Source organism: Chelonia mydas, chromosome 4, assembly GCF_015237465.2.
Source record: "Chelonia mydas isolate rCheMyd1 chromosome 4, rCheMyd1.pri.v2, whole genome shotgun sequence".
In the NCBI taxonomy this organism is placed as follows: domain Eukaryota; kingdom Metazoa; phylum Chordata; order Testudines; family Cheloniidae; genus Chelonia; species Chelonia mydas.
This window is the reverse complement of record NC_057852.1, coordinates 99,600,615-99,614,873: the sequence shown is the minus strand read 5'-3', so window position 1 is coordinate 99,614,873 and position 14,259 is coordinate 99,600,615. Positions and strand designations below refer to the sequence as shown.

Below are 14,259 nucleotides of genomic sequence, written 5' to 3'. Positions count from 1 at the left end.
GCACTTGGTTCTAGTGATTGTGCAGTTCAGCCCAAGGACTATTTGACAGAGATTGTCTTAGCCTGAATTTTTCAGAGGACTCAAAGACTTGGGCTTTAGATTAACTTTGGAATCATAAGACTGTAGTTGGGAGGTAACCTATCCATGGGGTATGGAATAAAGTTCTGTCACAAAAACCTACAACATATGAGCCCAAGATAGCTGGATCCCAGTGATCTTGCTGGAAGTGTGATAACATGCATACAAAAACACTGATTTTAGGAATGTTATTTACCTATAGCCATCAATACTATCTGCTAGCAGTTGGCATTTAAATATGTGCTCTGCTTACCTTCCTTTTCAACTCGGAAGACAAAAGTCCTATGAGCTGTGACAACTTCAAATTTATTTTCCCCATGGATTCTGACTGTAGCTATCGCAGAGAGCAGGATTATTCCCTTAGAGTAAATTTCCTATATCAAAAACAATAGAAATAGTTAATACGACTTCATAAAATTGTAGGTAGTTCTACTCAGATGTATGCCATTATGCCTGTAAAGTTCACATATTAATTCAGTCTATTGCATTATTGATAAGTCATATTGATTACCAAAGAACTTCTGCCCCCTCAGAATTTGCTACATAACACCAATTTCACCGTTAGGTCGCTACCCTCACCTGCCTCCTTCTCAGAAGGAGTCTGACTCCATGCAGGTACATTATCCAATATACAGTAAAACCACATTTTATAAACTCCAATTACATGAAACTCTGTATTCCAAAATGCCACTGGCAGCCTGACAGTAGACAACTGTAATTTACCCTAGTTTTACCAGTCTTGCCTATCCCTACAACTTCAGGAAACAGCAGCTACACAGATAAACGTGACTCATTGAACAGTGTCAGGGAGCTTTTTCAGCAGCCGTCAGCTTTTTCCCCAAATGTCATAACACCAGGAAAGTATTTTCCACATAGTTGGTCAGTGAGAACAGGAGATGCATAGATTTTACCTTTAGCCTGGGATTGGAATGGAGACAGAGATAGGAGGCACCATACTGCAGAACAGTAACAAAAGAACTAAGAACAGGAAACCTCCCTGCAAGCTCAGATGTTCTCTTTTCACTAACATGGCAAAATGTCTGGGATTCCTAATACTTCTGATTTGGTGGGGGTGGCGGTCTCTGGCTCCAAAACGGCCCAAAATAGAGGTGGGAGAGGGAGAAAGCCTACCACAGTTTAGCACGGCTTTAAAACAAAACAAAACAAAAAACCCCTAATCAAACAGCTCAAGCCATCCCTTACACCAATGGGACCACAGATCACACGTATCCAAGTTCCAATGTGTGTGTGAGAGAGAGAGACAGAGAGAGAGCATATGCAGGAAAATCAGATAGGATAGTTGTATCTAGAACAGGCATGGGCAAACTTTCTGGCCCGAGGGACACATCTGGGAATAGAAATTGTATAGTGGGCCATGAATGCTTACAAAATTGGGGTTGGGGTGTTGGAGAGGGTGAGGGCTCTGGTTGGGGATGCGGGCTCTGGGGTGGGGCCAGAAATGAGGAGTTCAGGGTGCGGAAGGGGGCTCTGGGCTGACGGGGAGAGTGGAATGCAGGGGAGGGGGATGCAGACTGGAGATGAGGGGGTTGGGGTATAAAAGGGGGTTTCGGCCTGGGTTGGGGTATAAGTGGGGTTCAGAGGGCAGGAGAGGGATCAGAGCTGGGGCAGGGGGTTGGGGTGTGGGGAGAGGCTCAGGGGTACAGGCTTCGGGCAGTGCTTCTCTCAAGCAGCTCCCGGAAGTAGTGGCATGTCCCTTCCCTGTTGGAGTGCTGGAGGGGGCCATTGGCGTGAACAGGACCCAGAGGGGGGCATGCCGCGGCTTCTGGGAGCCTTGTGGAGCAGCCCCCAACCCTGCTCCCCAGCTGGAGTGCCGGAGCGGGGCCATGCGGCTGCTTCCGCAAGCCACGTGGAGCAGCCCCTGACCCTGCTCCCCAGCTGGAGAGGGGCAAGCCCCAGACCCTGCTCCCCAGCGGGAGCTTGAAGGCTGGCTTAAAATGGCTCGCGGGCCGCATCCAGCCTACGGGCCGTAGTTTGCCCACCCCGATCTAGAATGGACTTCTGCAAACCAGCTTAGCTTCAGAGCTTGGGTTTTTTTGAACCTCACTATGCTTGGGTCAACCTGCCTTCTGATTAGAACCCAAATATGCTACCAGGATTTAGCAAGTGAGAAAGCAACATATTTCTGACTGGAAAGGGTTCAATCACTTTCCCCAAAAAAATCCTAGTTACAATAATTTTCCACCTAGATCTTTTTATAATAAAATTATCCTCTATGTCTGTACTCAATGTATCATTTTTAAGGTTAAATGCTGAGCGCCCATTGAATAGATTTTCTATTTATTCACTGTATTACTGATCTATGTAAAGACATCCTACATGTCTCACATTTTTCCTTTTTAAATACATATATATTCAATTAAAGCTGTTCGGACAATTGCAATATAGCGAAAATATAATGATGCAATAAAAATGATGCATTTTATTTCAAGCAAACACTTCTACAACTATGTGAAGAACGCCTGTTTTGGTAATTTAATCTTAGTGTGTCAGCACAATGAAACAAAGGATTACACACAGAGAAACGTATCAGTAAGGCTATATTCTCTTTGAAAAGGGATGTTAACACAGTAGCTATTCATTTGTCAGAAAAAATTGGGAGCAGCATTAAAGGTATTTTTACCTTTCACAAAATAGAACCATAAGGTAACAAATTCCAATAGCAGATACCCTTTCTAAAGGCACTCAGATATAATTATCTTCCGGTGTTTGCAGGCATCTACTGGCTATGTTGGGTACTGTTGCAGCATTACTCTATCAGATTGCTAATACAACCAACAACTATTCTTATTTCATAGTATTTGCTAAAATAACAAAACAATACACCTCTTTTCTTTGTACTCTGTTTCTCTCCCCTCCCCGACAGGTAACACATTTTGGACATAGGGACCAAGAAACACAAATGCATTTTGCCAAAATTGAAAATGTACACCCCTTCAGGGCAGAGAACAGACCTGGAAAATTTTAATGAAGGTCACATTTAGGAACTTCTGAGGAACTTGGAACAGGAATTTATAAATGGAAAGACTTTGGTAACCCTAGTTACCAGAACTGGTGCTGTAGCTATGACTAGCTACACAGCGGCTGTAAAACTGTGGTTTTTACTGGCAGATTAGAGATGGCACGTCTATTCCTATTGACTTGGGGACTGAAAGTTCTTGCAATTGGTCTAAATACAAGAAAAGACAGGCTGATGATGGAAAGAGTTCTGCAACTAGAAATTACTAAAATGTTACACTTCCTCTCACCACCGCAGCTCACGGTTAAAACCATCCCCTCCAACTAGCCATAAAATAAAATAAAAATGTTCATCTCATCCTTTATGTTTACGTTAGTTATTTTGTTGGTAACTTTAGATGCGTGTTATAAGCCGTCCTACATGGGAGACTCTCTGCCCCCATGTTCCATGCTGCCAGAATTGCAATCAACAATGGCTCTCATACTACAGCCCCCTCAAAAAAAAAAAGAAAAACAAAGGAGGGAAGTGGTAGAATGTTCTCCATCAGCAGCCTTCTACTTTGGAATGTTTCCCCTCCTTTATCTAAAAGAGTCCAGGTCTTTTGACAGAGGGAGCATACGACAAGGAGTGTCTATTTACTCAGACTTTTAGGGTATATCTACACTGCAATGTAAACCCAGATTCAGGTTTGAGCCCAACCCCCCCTACCATCCGCAGTCTGATTCAGCTCATCAAGTACTCAGGACTAAGGGCCTAGGCCCCTGCTGGGAGGTGGGTCTGAGTCCAAGGCCTGCTAAGACTTGGGTCCCAGCCCTATCACTTTACAGCAAGGGCATAGCTCAAGCCTCAGAACCAAATCAAAAGGTTTGGCTAGTGCAGCGTTTGCATGGCTGAAACATCCAGGCCCAGCAATTGTAAACCCAATGCAGAGTGGACACTAAAGCATGGGACTGAACACCCCGAGTCCAGATGCACAGATCCAGGTTTACAATGCCCTTAGGGAGGAGGGCACAGGAAGGGATCGCAAAGGACAGCATTGGGAGCAGAGAGTCTTGTGTGGGCCTAGTTGTGTTGGGGCTGCTGGTGGGGTTAGCTACTACTTTCAGTTTATTGTTTTTTTGTATTTTATGTCAAAGGCCCTGGAGTGCCATGCAAGTGTCTTACTGTAAAATTTTATAAATCAAAACACTGTTAATCTATTGAGTTGCATAGCAGAAATGTACATATGCTGGATAATATACAAATCCTGCTGAAATCTATCACTCCAGATATTTATATGGACCTCACTACCATAATTTCAGAGTACCTGACAATCTGTATTGGATTTTATCATCACAAACCCCTGTGAGTTTGGGAAATATAATCTCCACTTTTAAATATGGGGAATTGAACACAGAGTAGATAAAGAAGCGGCTTGCCCAAGGTTTCACAGGAAGTCTTTGACTGAGCCAGCAATTGACCCCATAACTTTAGAATCCCAGTCCAGTGCCCTATGCACTAAACTATTCTTTTTATGCACACTTACATAGGTCTCACACCGTTGTATTTCCCCAGGCCTTTATGCCTCGTGGGCATAACCAGCCCCTTTTTCACCTCAACACATTTGGAAGATATAGCTATTAGGTGTTTGCAGGTGAAGATGGACAAATGTGAGCAGGAGCAGCACAACCAATAGCAAACTAACATCGCACAGATGCTTCTTTTCTCTCTGCCACAAGTTACCTAGAACACCCCTCACATTTATGACTCCTGTGACTTAGATGTGATACAAGATTATATCACACAGCTTACTTGAGCTGCACTTACCACCTCCACCCCCACCCTCAACCTTATGCTATTTCCACTCATGAGTTGAAGTAGACTACCACAGTTGAAAGGTAAACACGCACACACTCATAGTCATGACATTGAATTTAGACTTGTTATGCTTCGGTTTTATCTATTCACCTGAATTTTAGGGAGCAGAAAGAGCAAATGACTAACTTTAACGCTCACCCAATACAGGAAGAATATCCCAACATTAAAGTTATTACAGACTGCCTCAGCTGAAAGCTCACCTTCACTCTTTCACTAGAAGATTGACACATTTAACAAAAACTAATGGGGTGTTTTTAAATCTCTAAGGAAGTTAATGTAACAGCAATTACTTGAACTTTTACATCTGAGAGGAAGAGACCCTTTTGTACAGCATGAGAAGCCCCTACAAAAAGAGACTGAAAGTCCACAATGGACTAAGGGAATTGAGCTTGCTCATCTGGCTTCTAGATAGGGGAATGCAAACTGTGTTGGAGGGTGGGTAAACACAAAGTTTGCTGGAACAATGACAAATTCTGCGCATGTAGCAGCCGATAGGAAAGTGAAAAGTAAAGCTTTAGCATGGTGCAAAACCAACACTACTTAACACCCAGCTTCATTCTGTATATATTGTAAATACAATGGAACTGGAATAGTTTATCAATCATTTGTCAATAGCTACTTCTCATGCACAGGAAATAAACGTTGAGTATTAAAAAAAAAAATTCCTTTCTGACCAGGATGATTTCCGAGCCACTCACAAACCTTTCTAAATAAGCAATCAGACAAGAAAGATTTAGCTATTTCCTTCCCCACCAGAAGTACCCATAGTAATATCACAACCGGTCAGAAGTTCTCAGACGGAATGAGAGGGCAGATTCATCAAAATCTAGCCTTTTTGTGGAGGTGGTCTGATTGTGATTTAGGTCTGACAGAACCCACACACAGCTCTGACAGAACCTTCATTGGTTGCCTGACAGCTTGCCTGGCCAGTTCCTAAAAAGCCAACCTGGAGAATTGCTGGGGGCCCTGCCTTCCAGGCTCCTGGCTCTTCGGCAGCCCAGACCCCCCAGGAGCCAGTTCTGCCAGCTCTCCTTCAGCCCAGTAGTCAGAATTTTGTTTCAAAATTATCAGAACAAACCATTTTGACTTTTCAATAATAATAAAATAAATAATAAATAATAATAATAAGCATTCTGTCTCGCATATAATTTCTACCTTTTTTATTTTCATTCCCTAAATGAAATCAGATTCTGAAATCATACACGAAACGGATTTACCGTTTTCAATACAGCTCTAATTACTATGTCCCAGCTCCTCACACACTTGAAATGATAACCTTACCATACCAACATTTTTGCTTTACTATAATTTAGGTTTCAGAGTAGCAGCCGTGTTAGTCTGTATCTGCAAAAAGAACAGGAGTACTTGCGGCACCTTAGAGACTAACAAATTTATTAGAGCATAAGCTTTCGTGGGCTACAGCTCAGTTCATCGGATACCTAGAATGGAGCATACAGTAAGAGAGATAGATAGATAGATACACATACACACACACACACACACACACAGATAAGTTGGAAGTTACCATACAAACTGTGAGAGGCTAATTAGTTAAGATGAACTATTATCAGCAGGAGGTTTTGTAGAATTGGAGTTCCTTATGTAAAAAAAACAGACAGCACACTGAGACAAAAAAACATGCAGATTTGGTAGTTGAAAAGCAGCCTCAGATTACATTTTCCTTTTATAAAACTCTCTCCGCTTAACCACACTCAGTTAAAGATGTAACCACACAGGATGTTGCTCTCACCACACTAGCTTGCTCAAGCCTATGTACGTATAAGAAATGAGTAGCATCAGTGGCTCAGTGAAGAACAGTATCAAGGTCAATGACTGTTTGCAGGAAATTGGACATTTTTCTTCATATATTATATTCGGGTATGAGAGAAAGAAAAATGTGTACTTATTAAAAGAGACAGGTTTCAGAGTAGCAGCCGTGTTAGTCTGTATTCACTTCTGAGCTGTAGCTCACGAAAGCTTATGCTCAAATAAATTGGTTAGTCTCTAAGGTGCCACAAGTACTCCTTTTATTAAAAGAGAGCCACTCTACTGGTTTAATACTGCAGAACAAGGTCAGAGAAAAGTGGTTCCGAAAACTCAGTAAGACCCTGCTGCTCAGAAGGACTGAGTATAAGTGTGGGGGGAGTGTCACACATACAACTCCCTCACTCCCCCCACCGTTATTTTTCTTTTAACTTATTTGCCATTTGGCAAACTTCTCCTTCTTACTCCTTCACTTTCTGCAAGTTCTGAATTAAAGTGAAGCAGACAAGGCAACTAAAATATGTAGTTTTCCAAGCTAAAATACAGAAATATTTTTAAACTTCTCAGCATCTACCCAGTGTTAGTATACCTCTGTGAATACCAAGCTGCCAAGGACTAGCAGTAGCTACATAAAACTGGTTAGTCGGCACCTCACAATATGGATTCACTTATTATTAATGTGTGTTAGTATTTGTGAAAAACAGTACGAAACTAGACATTTAAAATAAAGAAAACATTCTCTGTCAGAGTAGAACCTGATTTCTGAAGATGTTGCACAGAGGAGCACACTGAACACTTGTCTTCACTGCAGTGTTGGCTCCAGGTATAACTCGTGTGTTTCCCCAAACCCAACACCTGTCAAAAATCTCTACCTCAAGTTAAGTGGTGCTTTAAACTTGAGCGAGCTGTCTTGTCAGGGGTATGGATTAAACCTCAAGTCCTCTGGAACGAGAAATGCAGCTACTCTGTGCAGCTAACAAAATTCACTCTGCGTTTCTTGAGTGTTGTTTTGAAGTGTGATTGTTCTCAGCCAAGCTATGTTAACTTGGGAGGTGTTAGTTTGAGTTATCCACACTCTAGTTAACACCATCATGAAGATAAGACTCTAAATATACACAGACTCTTCAGATCATTTTTAAAATAAAGGAATAATTATTAAAAGTGACTTGTGGATTTACAGGCAATAAAACACTGCATTTTATCACTGTTATCCTCAGCCTGCAGTTAAATCTCAAAACAAAACCCTACCAGAAATAATAATTTTATTAAGGTGATGTTGAAGTAAAAAGAAAACGGTACAGAGTTTAAGCATAGAAGTTTCTGGTTATCAGGGAATAAGGTACAGATTATCAAGGGGTGCGAAATTCGGTTTAGGAATGGGTGGCATAAGGAATACATAATCTGCAATCTCCAAGTACAGACATTGAGATATGGGGGTATGTTGTTCATATAATGGCTATGCTCAAGTGTGGAGTATAATGAGTGGATACCTACAAACATAATTCTCTCCCTGATGAGAGGATGGAACACACGGCAGATCTTATATATAATACTCAACACACTACTGGAAGGCACTCAGATACTTCAGTGGTTAGTGCGGGGTAAGAACCTATATAGAGTAGAATGGAAGGCCAGCCACATGCCCCAACTTAGAACTCTGTGGCCCCAACATGAGAATTTAGGGATTTGTCTATTAAATCCTAAATCTAAATCGCTTTCCCCGAATTATCAAATGTCTCAACATATTTATCAGAGTGGTAGTCGTGTTAGTCTGTATCCATAAAAACAACGAGGGGTCCGGTGGCACCTTAAAGACTAACAGATTTATTTGGGCATAAGCTTTCATGGGTAAAAAACTCCACTTCTTCAGATGCATGGAGTGAAAATTACAGATGCAGGCATAAATATACTGGCACACGTACTAATGTGATATATAACATCATGTGCCAGCAATACCGATCTGCCATGTACATTGGCCAAACTGGACAGTCTCTATGTAAAAGAATAAATGGACACAAATCAGACATCACAAATGGGAATATACAAAAACCAGCAGGAGAAGACTTCAATCTCCCTGGACATTCAATAACAGATTTAAAAGTAGCCATCCTTCAACAAAAAAACTTTAAAATCTTCTGTAAAGGGAGATCATGTCTTACTAATCTATTGGAGTTCTTTGAGGGGGTCAACAAACATGTGGACAAGGGGGAATGCAGTGGACATAGCGTACTTAGATTTACAGAAAGCCTTTGACAAGGTCCCTCACCAAAGGCTCTTACATAAATTAAGTTGTCATGGTGTAAGAGGGAAGATCCTTTCATGGATTGAGAACTGTTTAAAAGACAGGGAACAAAGGGTAGGAATAAATGGTAAATTTTCAGAATGGAGAGGGGTAACTAGTGGTGTTCCCCAACGATCAGTCCTAGGACCTATCCTATTCAACTTATTCATAAACAATCTGGAGAAAGGAGTAAACAGTGAGATGGCAAAGTTTGCAGATGATACTAAACTGCTCAAGATAGTTAAGACCAAAGCAGACTGTGAAGAACTTCAAAAACTCTCACAAAACTAAGCGATTGGGCAACAAAATGGCAAATGAAATTTAATGTGGATAAAGTAATACACATTGGAAAAAATAACCCCAACTATACACAAAATATGATGGGGGCTAATTTAGCTACAACTAATCAGGAGAAAGATCTTGAGTCACCGTCAATAGTTCTCTGAAGACGTCCACGCAGTGTGCAGCAGCAGTCAAACAAACAAACGGGATATTAGGAATCATTAAAAAAGGGAGAGAGAATAAGACAGAGAATATCTTATTGCCCTTATATAAATCCATGGTATTGCCCACATCTTGAATACTGTGTACAGATGTGGACCCCTCATCTCAAAAAAGATATACTGGCATTACAAAAGGTTCAGAAAAGGGCAACTAAAATGATTAGGGGTTTGGAACAGATCCCATATGAGGAGAGATTAAAGAGGCTAGGACTTTTCAGCCTGGAAAAAAGGAGACTAAGGGGGGATATGATAGAGGTATATAAAATCATGAGTGGTGTGGAGAAAGTGAATAAGGAAAAGTTATTTACTTGTTCCCCTAATATAAGAATGAGGGGCCACCAAATGAAATTAATGGGTAGCAGGTTTAAAACAAATAAAAGGAAGTTCTTCTTCACTCAGCGCACAGTCAACCTGTGGGGAACTCCTTGCCTGAGGAGGTTGTAAAGGCTAGGACTATAACAGGGTTTAAAAGAGAACTGGATAAATTGATGGAGGTTAAGTCCATTAATGGCTGTTAGCCAGGATGGGTAAGGAATGGTGTCCCTAGCCTCTGTTTGTCAGAGGGTGGAGATGGATGGCAGGAGAGATTACTTGATGATTACCTGTTAAGTTCACTCCCTCTGGGGCACCTGGCAATGGGCACTGTCAGTAGACAGGATACTGGGCTGGATGGATCTTTGGTGTGATCCAGTATGGTCATTCTTATGTTCTTAAGAACGGACTTCAAAGAGAAACTGCAGAGCTACAATTCATTTGCAAATTTAACACATTAATTTGCGCTTGAACAGGGACTTGGAGTGGCTGGCTCACTACAAAAGCAATTTTCCCTCTCGGTATTGACACCGCCTCATCAATTATTGGGAGTGGACCACATCCACCCTGACCAAATTGGCCTTGTTAACAGTGGTTCTCCACTTGTAAGGAAACTCCCTTCTCTTCATGTGTCAGTATATTTATGCCTGCATCTGTAATTTTCACTCCATGCGTCTGAAGAAGTGGGGTTTTCTACCCACGAAAGCTCATGCCCAAATAAATCTGTTAGTCTTTAAGGTGCCACTGGACTCCTTGTTGTCGAGATATTTAGTGCAGTTCGGAGAGATCTGCAGGCTCTGCAATTATCCACATAAGTATTACTATGTCACGTGGCCAAGTCACATATTTATCCACCAAAAACACGCTCTCCTAATCCAACGGTGAGAAGAAGAGGGGGCTAAGAACATGTTAAGTCAGGCTTTTATAGGGTTCTTATTGCTTTGTTCCTCAAAACTCATTCCCACCTATGCTGGGGTTTGAGAGGGGTCCTCAGAAGGCATCCTTGTGACTGGCTTCTCCCATTCCTGCACCAAATGCAGTAGGGGCTGAGGTGGCAGGGAGGCTCTCATCCCAAGCATTTATCTTCAGTGATCTTTTTAATTATTTTACCTAGTTCAGATGTATGGCTCAATAATCTATAATAAAGTCAGTTTTAGCACCTTTTCTCTTCAACACATTAGTTACAAAGGCGACAATGCTTCAGTCAAATGCTGAATTCTCTATATCGTTAGTGGCTTTACTTTGTTCGTCAGCTACTACCCTTGAGTGAATGCCGTCTAGGACTAGTGATTCACTGCCATTTGAATCTTGAAATTATTCTATTGCTCCATCCCCCTGATCATGCCTTACTTTTACATTGAATGTAACAAAGTAATCTTGAGTAGCCCTTCTCCCTTGCTCCCAAATAATTTGCATGGTGAAGATTCATGAAAAGAAATCATTCAGCTTTTGTCTAATCTCCTTATCCCCTTCAGTGTAGTCCTTATGCCCTGGTAGTGTATCAGACCATTCTGTGCTAGAAGTTTCTCATTTGTTCTTAAGGATCTAAATAATCATAATAAAAAGCCCCTTCAGGAGTTTTGATTATTTGTCTCCACCATAGTTTTCAGAAAAGTCATAGCCTTTGCAAAGAGAGATGGACTTGGTCACTGGTGTTTTGTTTTAGCCAGGCACTTCTATTGTTTCTTTGCCAGGAAATGCTCTCGATGTTTCAAATAAACTCATATCCACACACTCTCAACCCCAACACACATACACACACACACGTGTCTTGATCTGGAGTTTAGTTCGGTTCATTTTCTTCTGCTTAAAAGAAGCTCAGGATCTTGTGAACCATAGGGCAAGAGGTAGAGTCCTGTTGTGGGTGAATACTGCTTGAGAGATAGGAAGCAAAGAGCAGGAATAAATGGCCAATTTTCAGCAACAAAATATCTAGGTATCCAGGGGATGAGTCCTGGAACTGATAGTGTTCAATATATTTAGCAGTGATCTGGAAGAATAGTAGAGAGAAACGTTACATAAAACTCCTATATAACCAATTTTCAACAAGGAACAAGAAGCCTTTTGATGAAAAGCTGATGCAACTAATTTAAAATGGGTAAAAACTTATTTTGTACAACATATATCAAAAGATAAGTTACCTAAGGAATTCACAGTTGCCAAGATAAATAGTTTAATAAGATTTTTCAACACAAGATCTCACACACACACACACACACACACACACACACACACGACAGTAGAGAGAGTAACAAGAGCTGCTTCATTTACACTAACTGTGGCAAAAGTTTAGCAGCCATCAATTCTCAGGTTTGGAAGTATAAGCCAATAGCCAGTGGGGGTCAGGAAGAAATTCTTTCCACTCCCCAATTCCATAGCACTATACAGTGTAGAATACCATTGGCTTTATATACAAGCCAATTCAGATAAAAGCTAGTCAGTCTTGTCCAATATGGTGATTCCCAGAAGAAAGTTAAAATCAGGAACAGAAACCACACTGACTAATGAAAAGAATGTGTGCCAAATTCAATCCTTTTTTCAAGCTTATCAGTAATTCCATCATGCTCAGCTTGCCATGACAAGTGAGAACAAAAGTCACTGTCATCGGCTAAATAGCATGGTTTGCGTGATCCCACAGCGTAGTTTACATGATCTTGTTCAGTTTTGAAGATTTTCTGTAGTACATATGTCTCCTACAAAAAAAGCAGAAGTTCTGAGGATACCTCTCTGGAAAGGTCAGGAAGGAGATAAGAAAAAAAGGAATATTAGCTGAAGATCCCAACAGTATCTTCAACATTTAATATAGTGTCACATCCTAATATTTTGCAAGTGAAAATACTATTTAGAAACAAGTTATAAACAAATACTAATTCTTTTATGTTACAGCATAGCTCATCTACACTTTACCTTTCCAGTTAAACTGAAGGACACCAAAACATACTTATTTAAAAACACACACATACACACACACACAAAGAGGTGCTTACCTTATCATTATTGTAATAAGAAATACTGTCTCCATCAAACTTAACCCAGCGCTTCTGAAACATACGTTTTCTGTAAATTAAAAATTAAGTATTTTAAATGATTATATAAACAAGTTAGTACCACATTGCTACTGGGAACTTTTCAAATCGAGAACAATAGGAAAAGTGGAACATGCCTAACAGTATTTAGGCCTAAACATTTACAAAATTAGAACAGTTTCATTTTTCAGTTCAGCCACATTATGTTTTCAATATTATAAAATATTGGTTTCAGATACAAGAAAAAAGAATGATCGCTATTATTTAGGTGCGGTGTGGCCAATTTATTTATGATATATTTCATATTTTTATCAACATAATCTTCCCCATCACGACCACCTTTTTTGGTTATATTGATAATATTAACTAATAAAAACTGAAGCACTTTTAGTAATTTACTTTTACAACTTAGTAGGCAATGAAGTTTAAACACACAGGGGATCTGGAAGAAGCAAGATCTTTTCTCTCACATCCCATCTCCCTACTCTGCAGACTAAGTCTACTTGTACTTCCATGTCAGTACATCCCACTAGTGGGATAGGAAGCTTAGAAACCACCACTCAAGAGCATAAGCCACACTCTATCACAGCCCAGAGGTGCTGATAAAATATCCCCAGAGTGTTTACCACCATCTTCAGCTAGCCAAGAGACTATAATCCTTCCTCTGCAACATGGACTCTGCCAAAGAAATTTTGCCTCCATCACTTCTGTTAGGATACAGATATTCAGGCCTGTCTGTAAAGGCCTGTACTTTAAGAATTTAGGGGTATTCTTATCACTTGGCTAGTTAGAGATATAAAAGAAAGAATCAAAATCACTGTCTGCCGGTGTAAAGTCCTTCTCTTACTGTGACAGTCTGAGGCCCTGTTCTTAGATTAAGGCTTTTGGCTAAGCAACAGAGGCAGCCATAAGCTGGGAAGCGACCAGTCGCCTCCTCACATTCCAAACTAGTCACATTAAAATAAGGTGCTATTGGGCTGTTAGGAATACAATCCTGTCCTGATAGTGCCTATCACCTCCAGAGAAAGGGAAGCACCTAGAAGATGTAAAAGGAAACTTAGTTTGATAGCATCCTGTCTGGCAAGAACTCACTTATCAATAGCCGGGATGTGAAATCCTCATTTCTGTGTTTGTTCTATCTATGTAGTCCCCATTTCCCCATTGTTTGTCTGTATAATCTCTGTCTGGTTCTGTGATCGTCCCTGTCTGCTGTATAATTAATTTTGCTGGGTGTAAACTAATTAAGGTGGTGGGATATAATTGATTACATAATCATGTTACAATATGTTAGGATTGGTTAGTTAAATTTCAGGAAAATGATTGGTTAAGGTATAGCTAAGCAGAACTCAAGTTTTACTATATAGTCTGCAGTCAATCAGGAAGTGGGTGGGTGTGGGGGGGGAAATGGGAACAGAGAGTGGGGGTGGGGAAATTGGAATCATGTTTGGCTAAGGGCAGGAA

The 14,259-nt window shown here is 40.7% G+C and overlaps 1 protein-coding gene across 9 annotated transcripts in view; it reads right to left on the bottom strand.

Annotated features, from left to right (window-relative positions):
• The window catches only part of ARAP2 (ArfGAP with RhoGAP domain, ankyrin repeat and PH domain 2), a 195,673-nt gene that overhangs the window by 139,710 nt on the left and 41,704 nt on the right, over positions 1-14,259 (bottom strand). For all 9 annotated transcript variants that reach the window (XR_006290154.1, XR_006290155.1, XM_043544542.1 and 6 more), the window contains exons 7-8: positions 12,760-12,829; positions 332-452 (exon numbers count right to left, since the gene is read on the bottom strand). Coding sequence is in view for 7 of the 9 variants with exons in the window: in XM_043544542.1 (XP_043400477.1) it covers positions 332-452; positions 12,760-12,829 (191 nt within the window). In the remaining 2 variants the exon portion in view is untranslated. The remainder of the gene's footprint in view (positions 1-331; positions 453-12,759; positions 12,830-14,259) is intronic.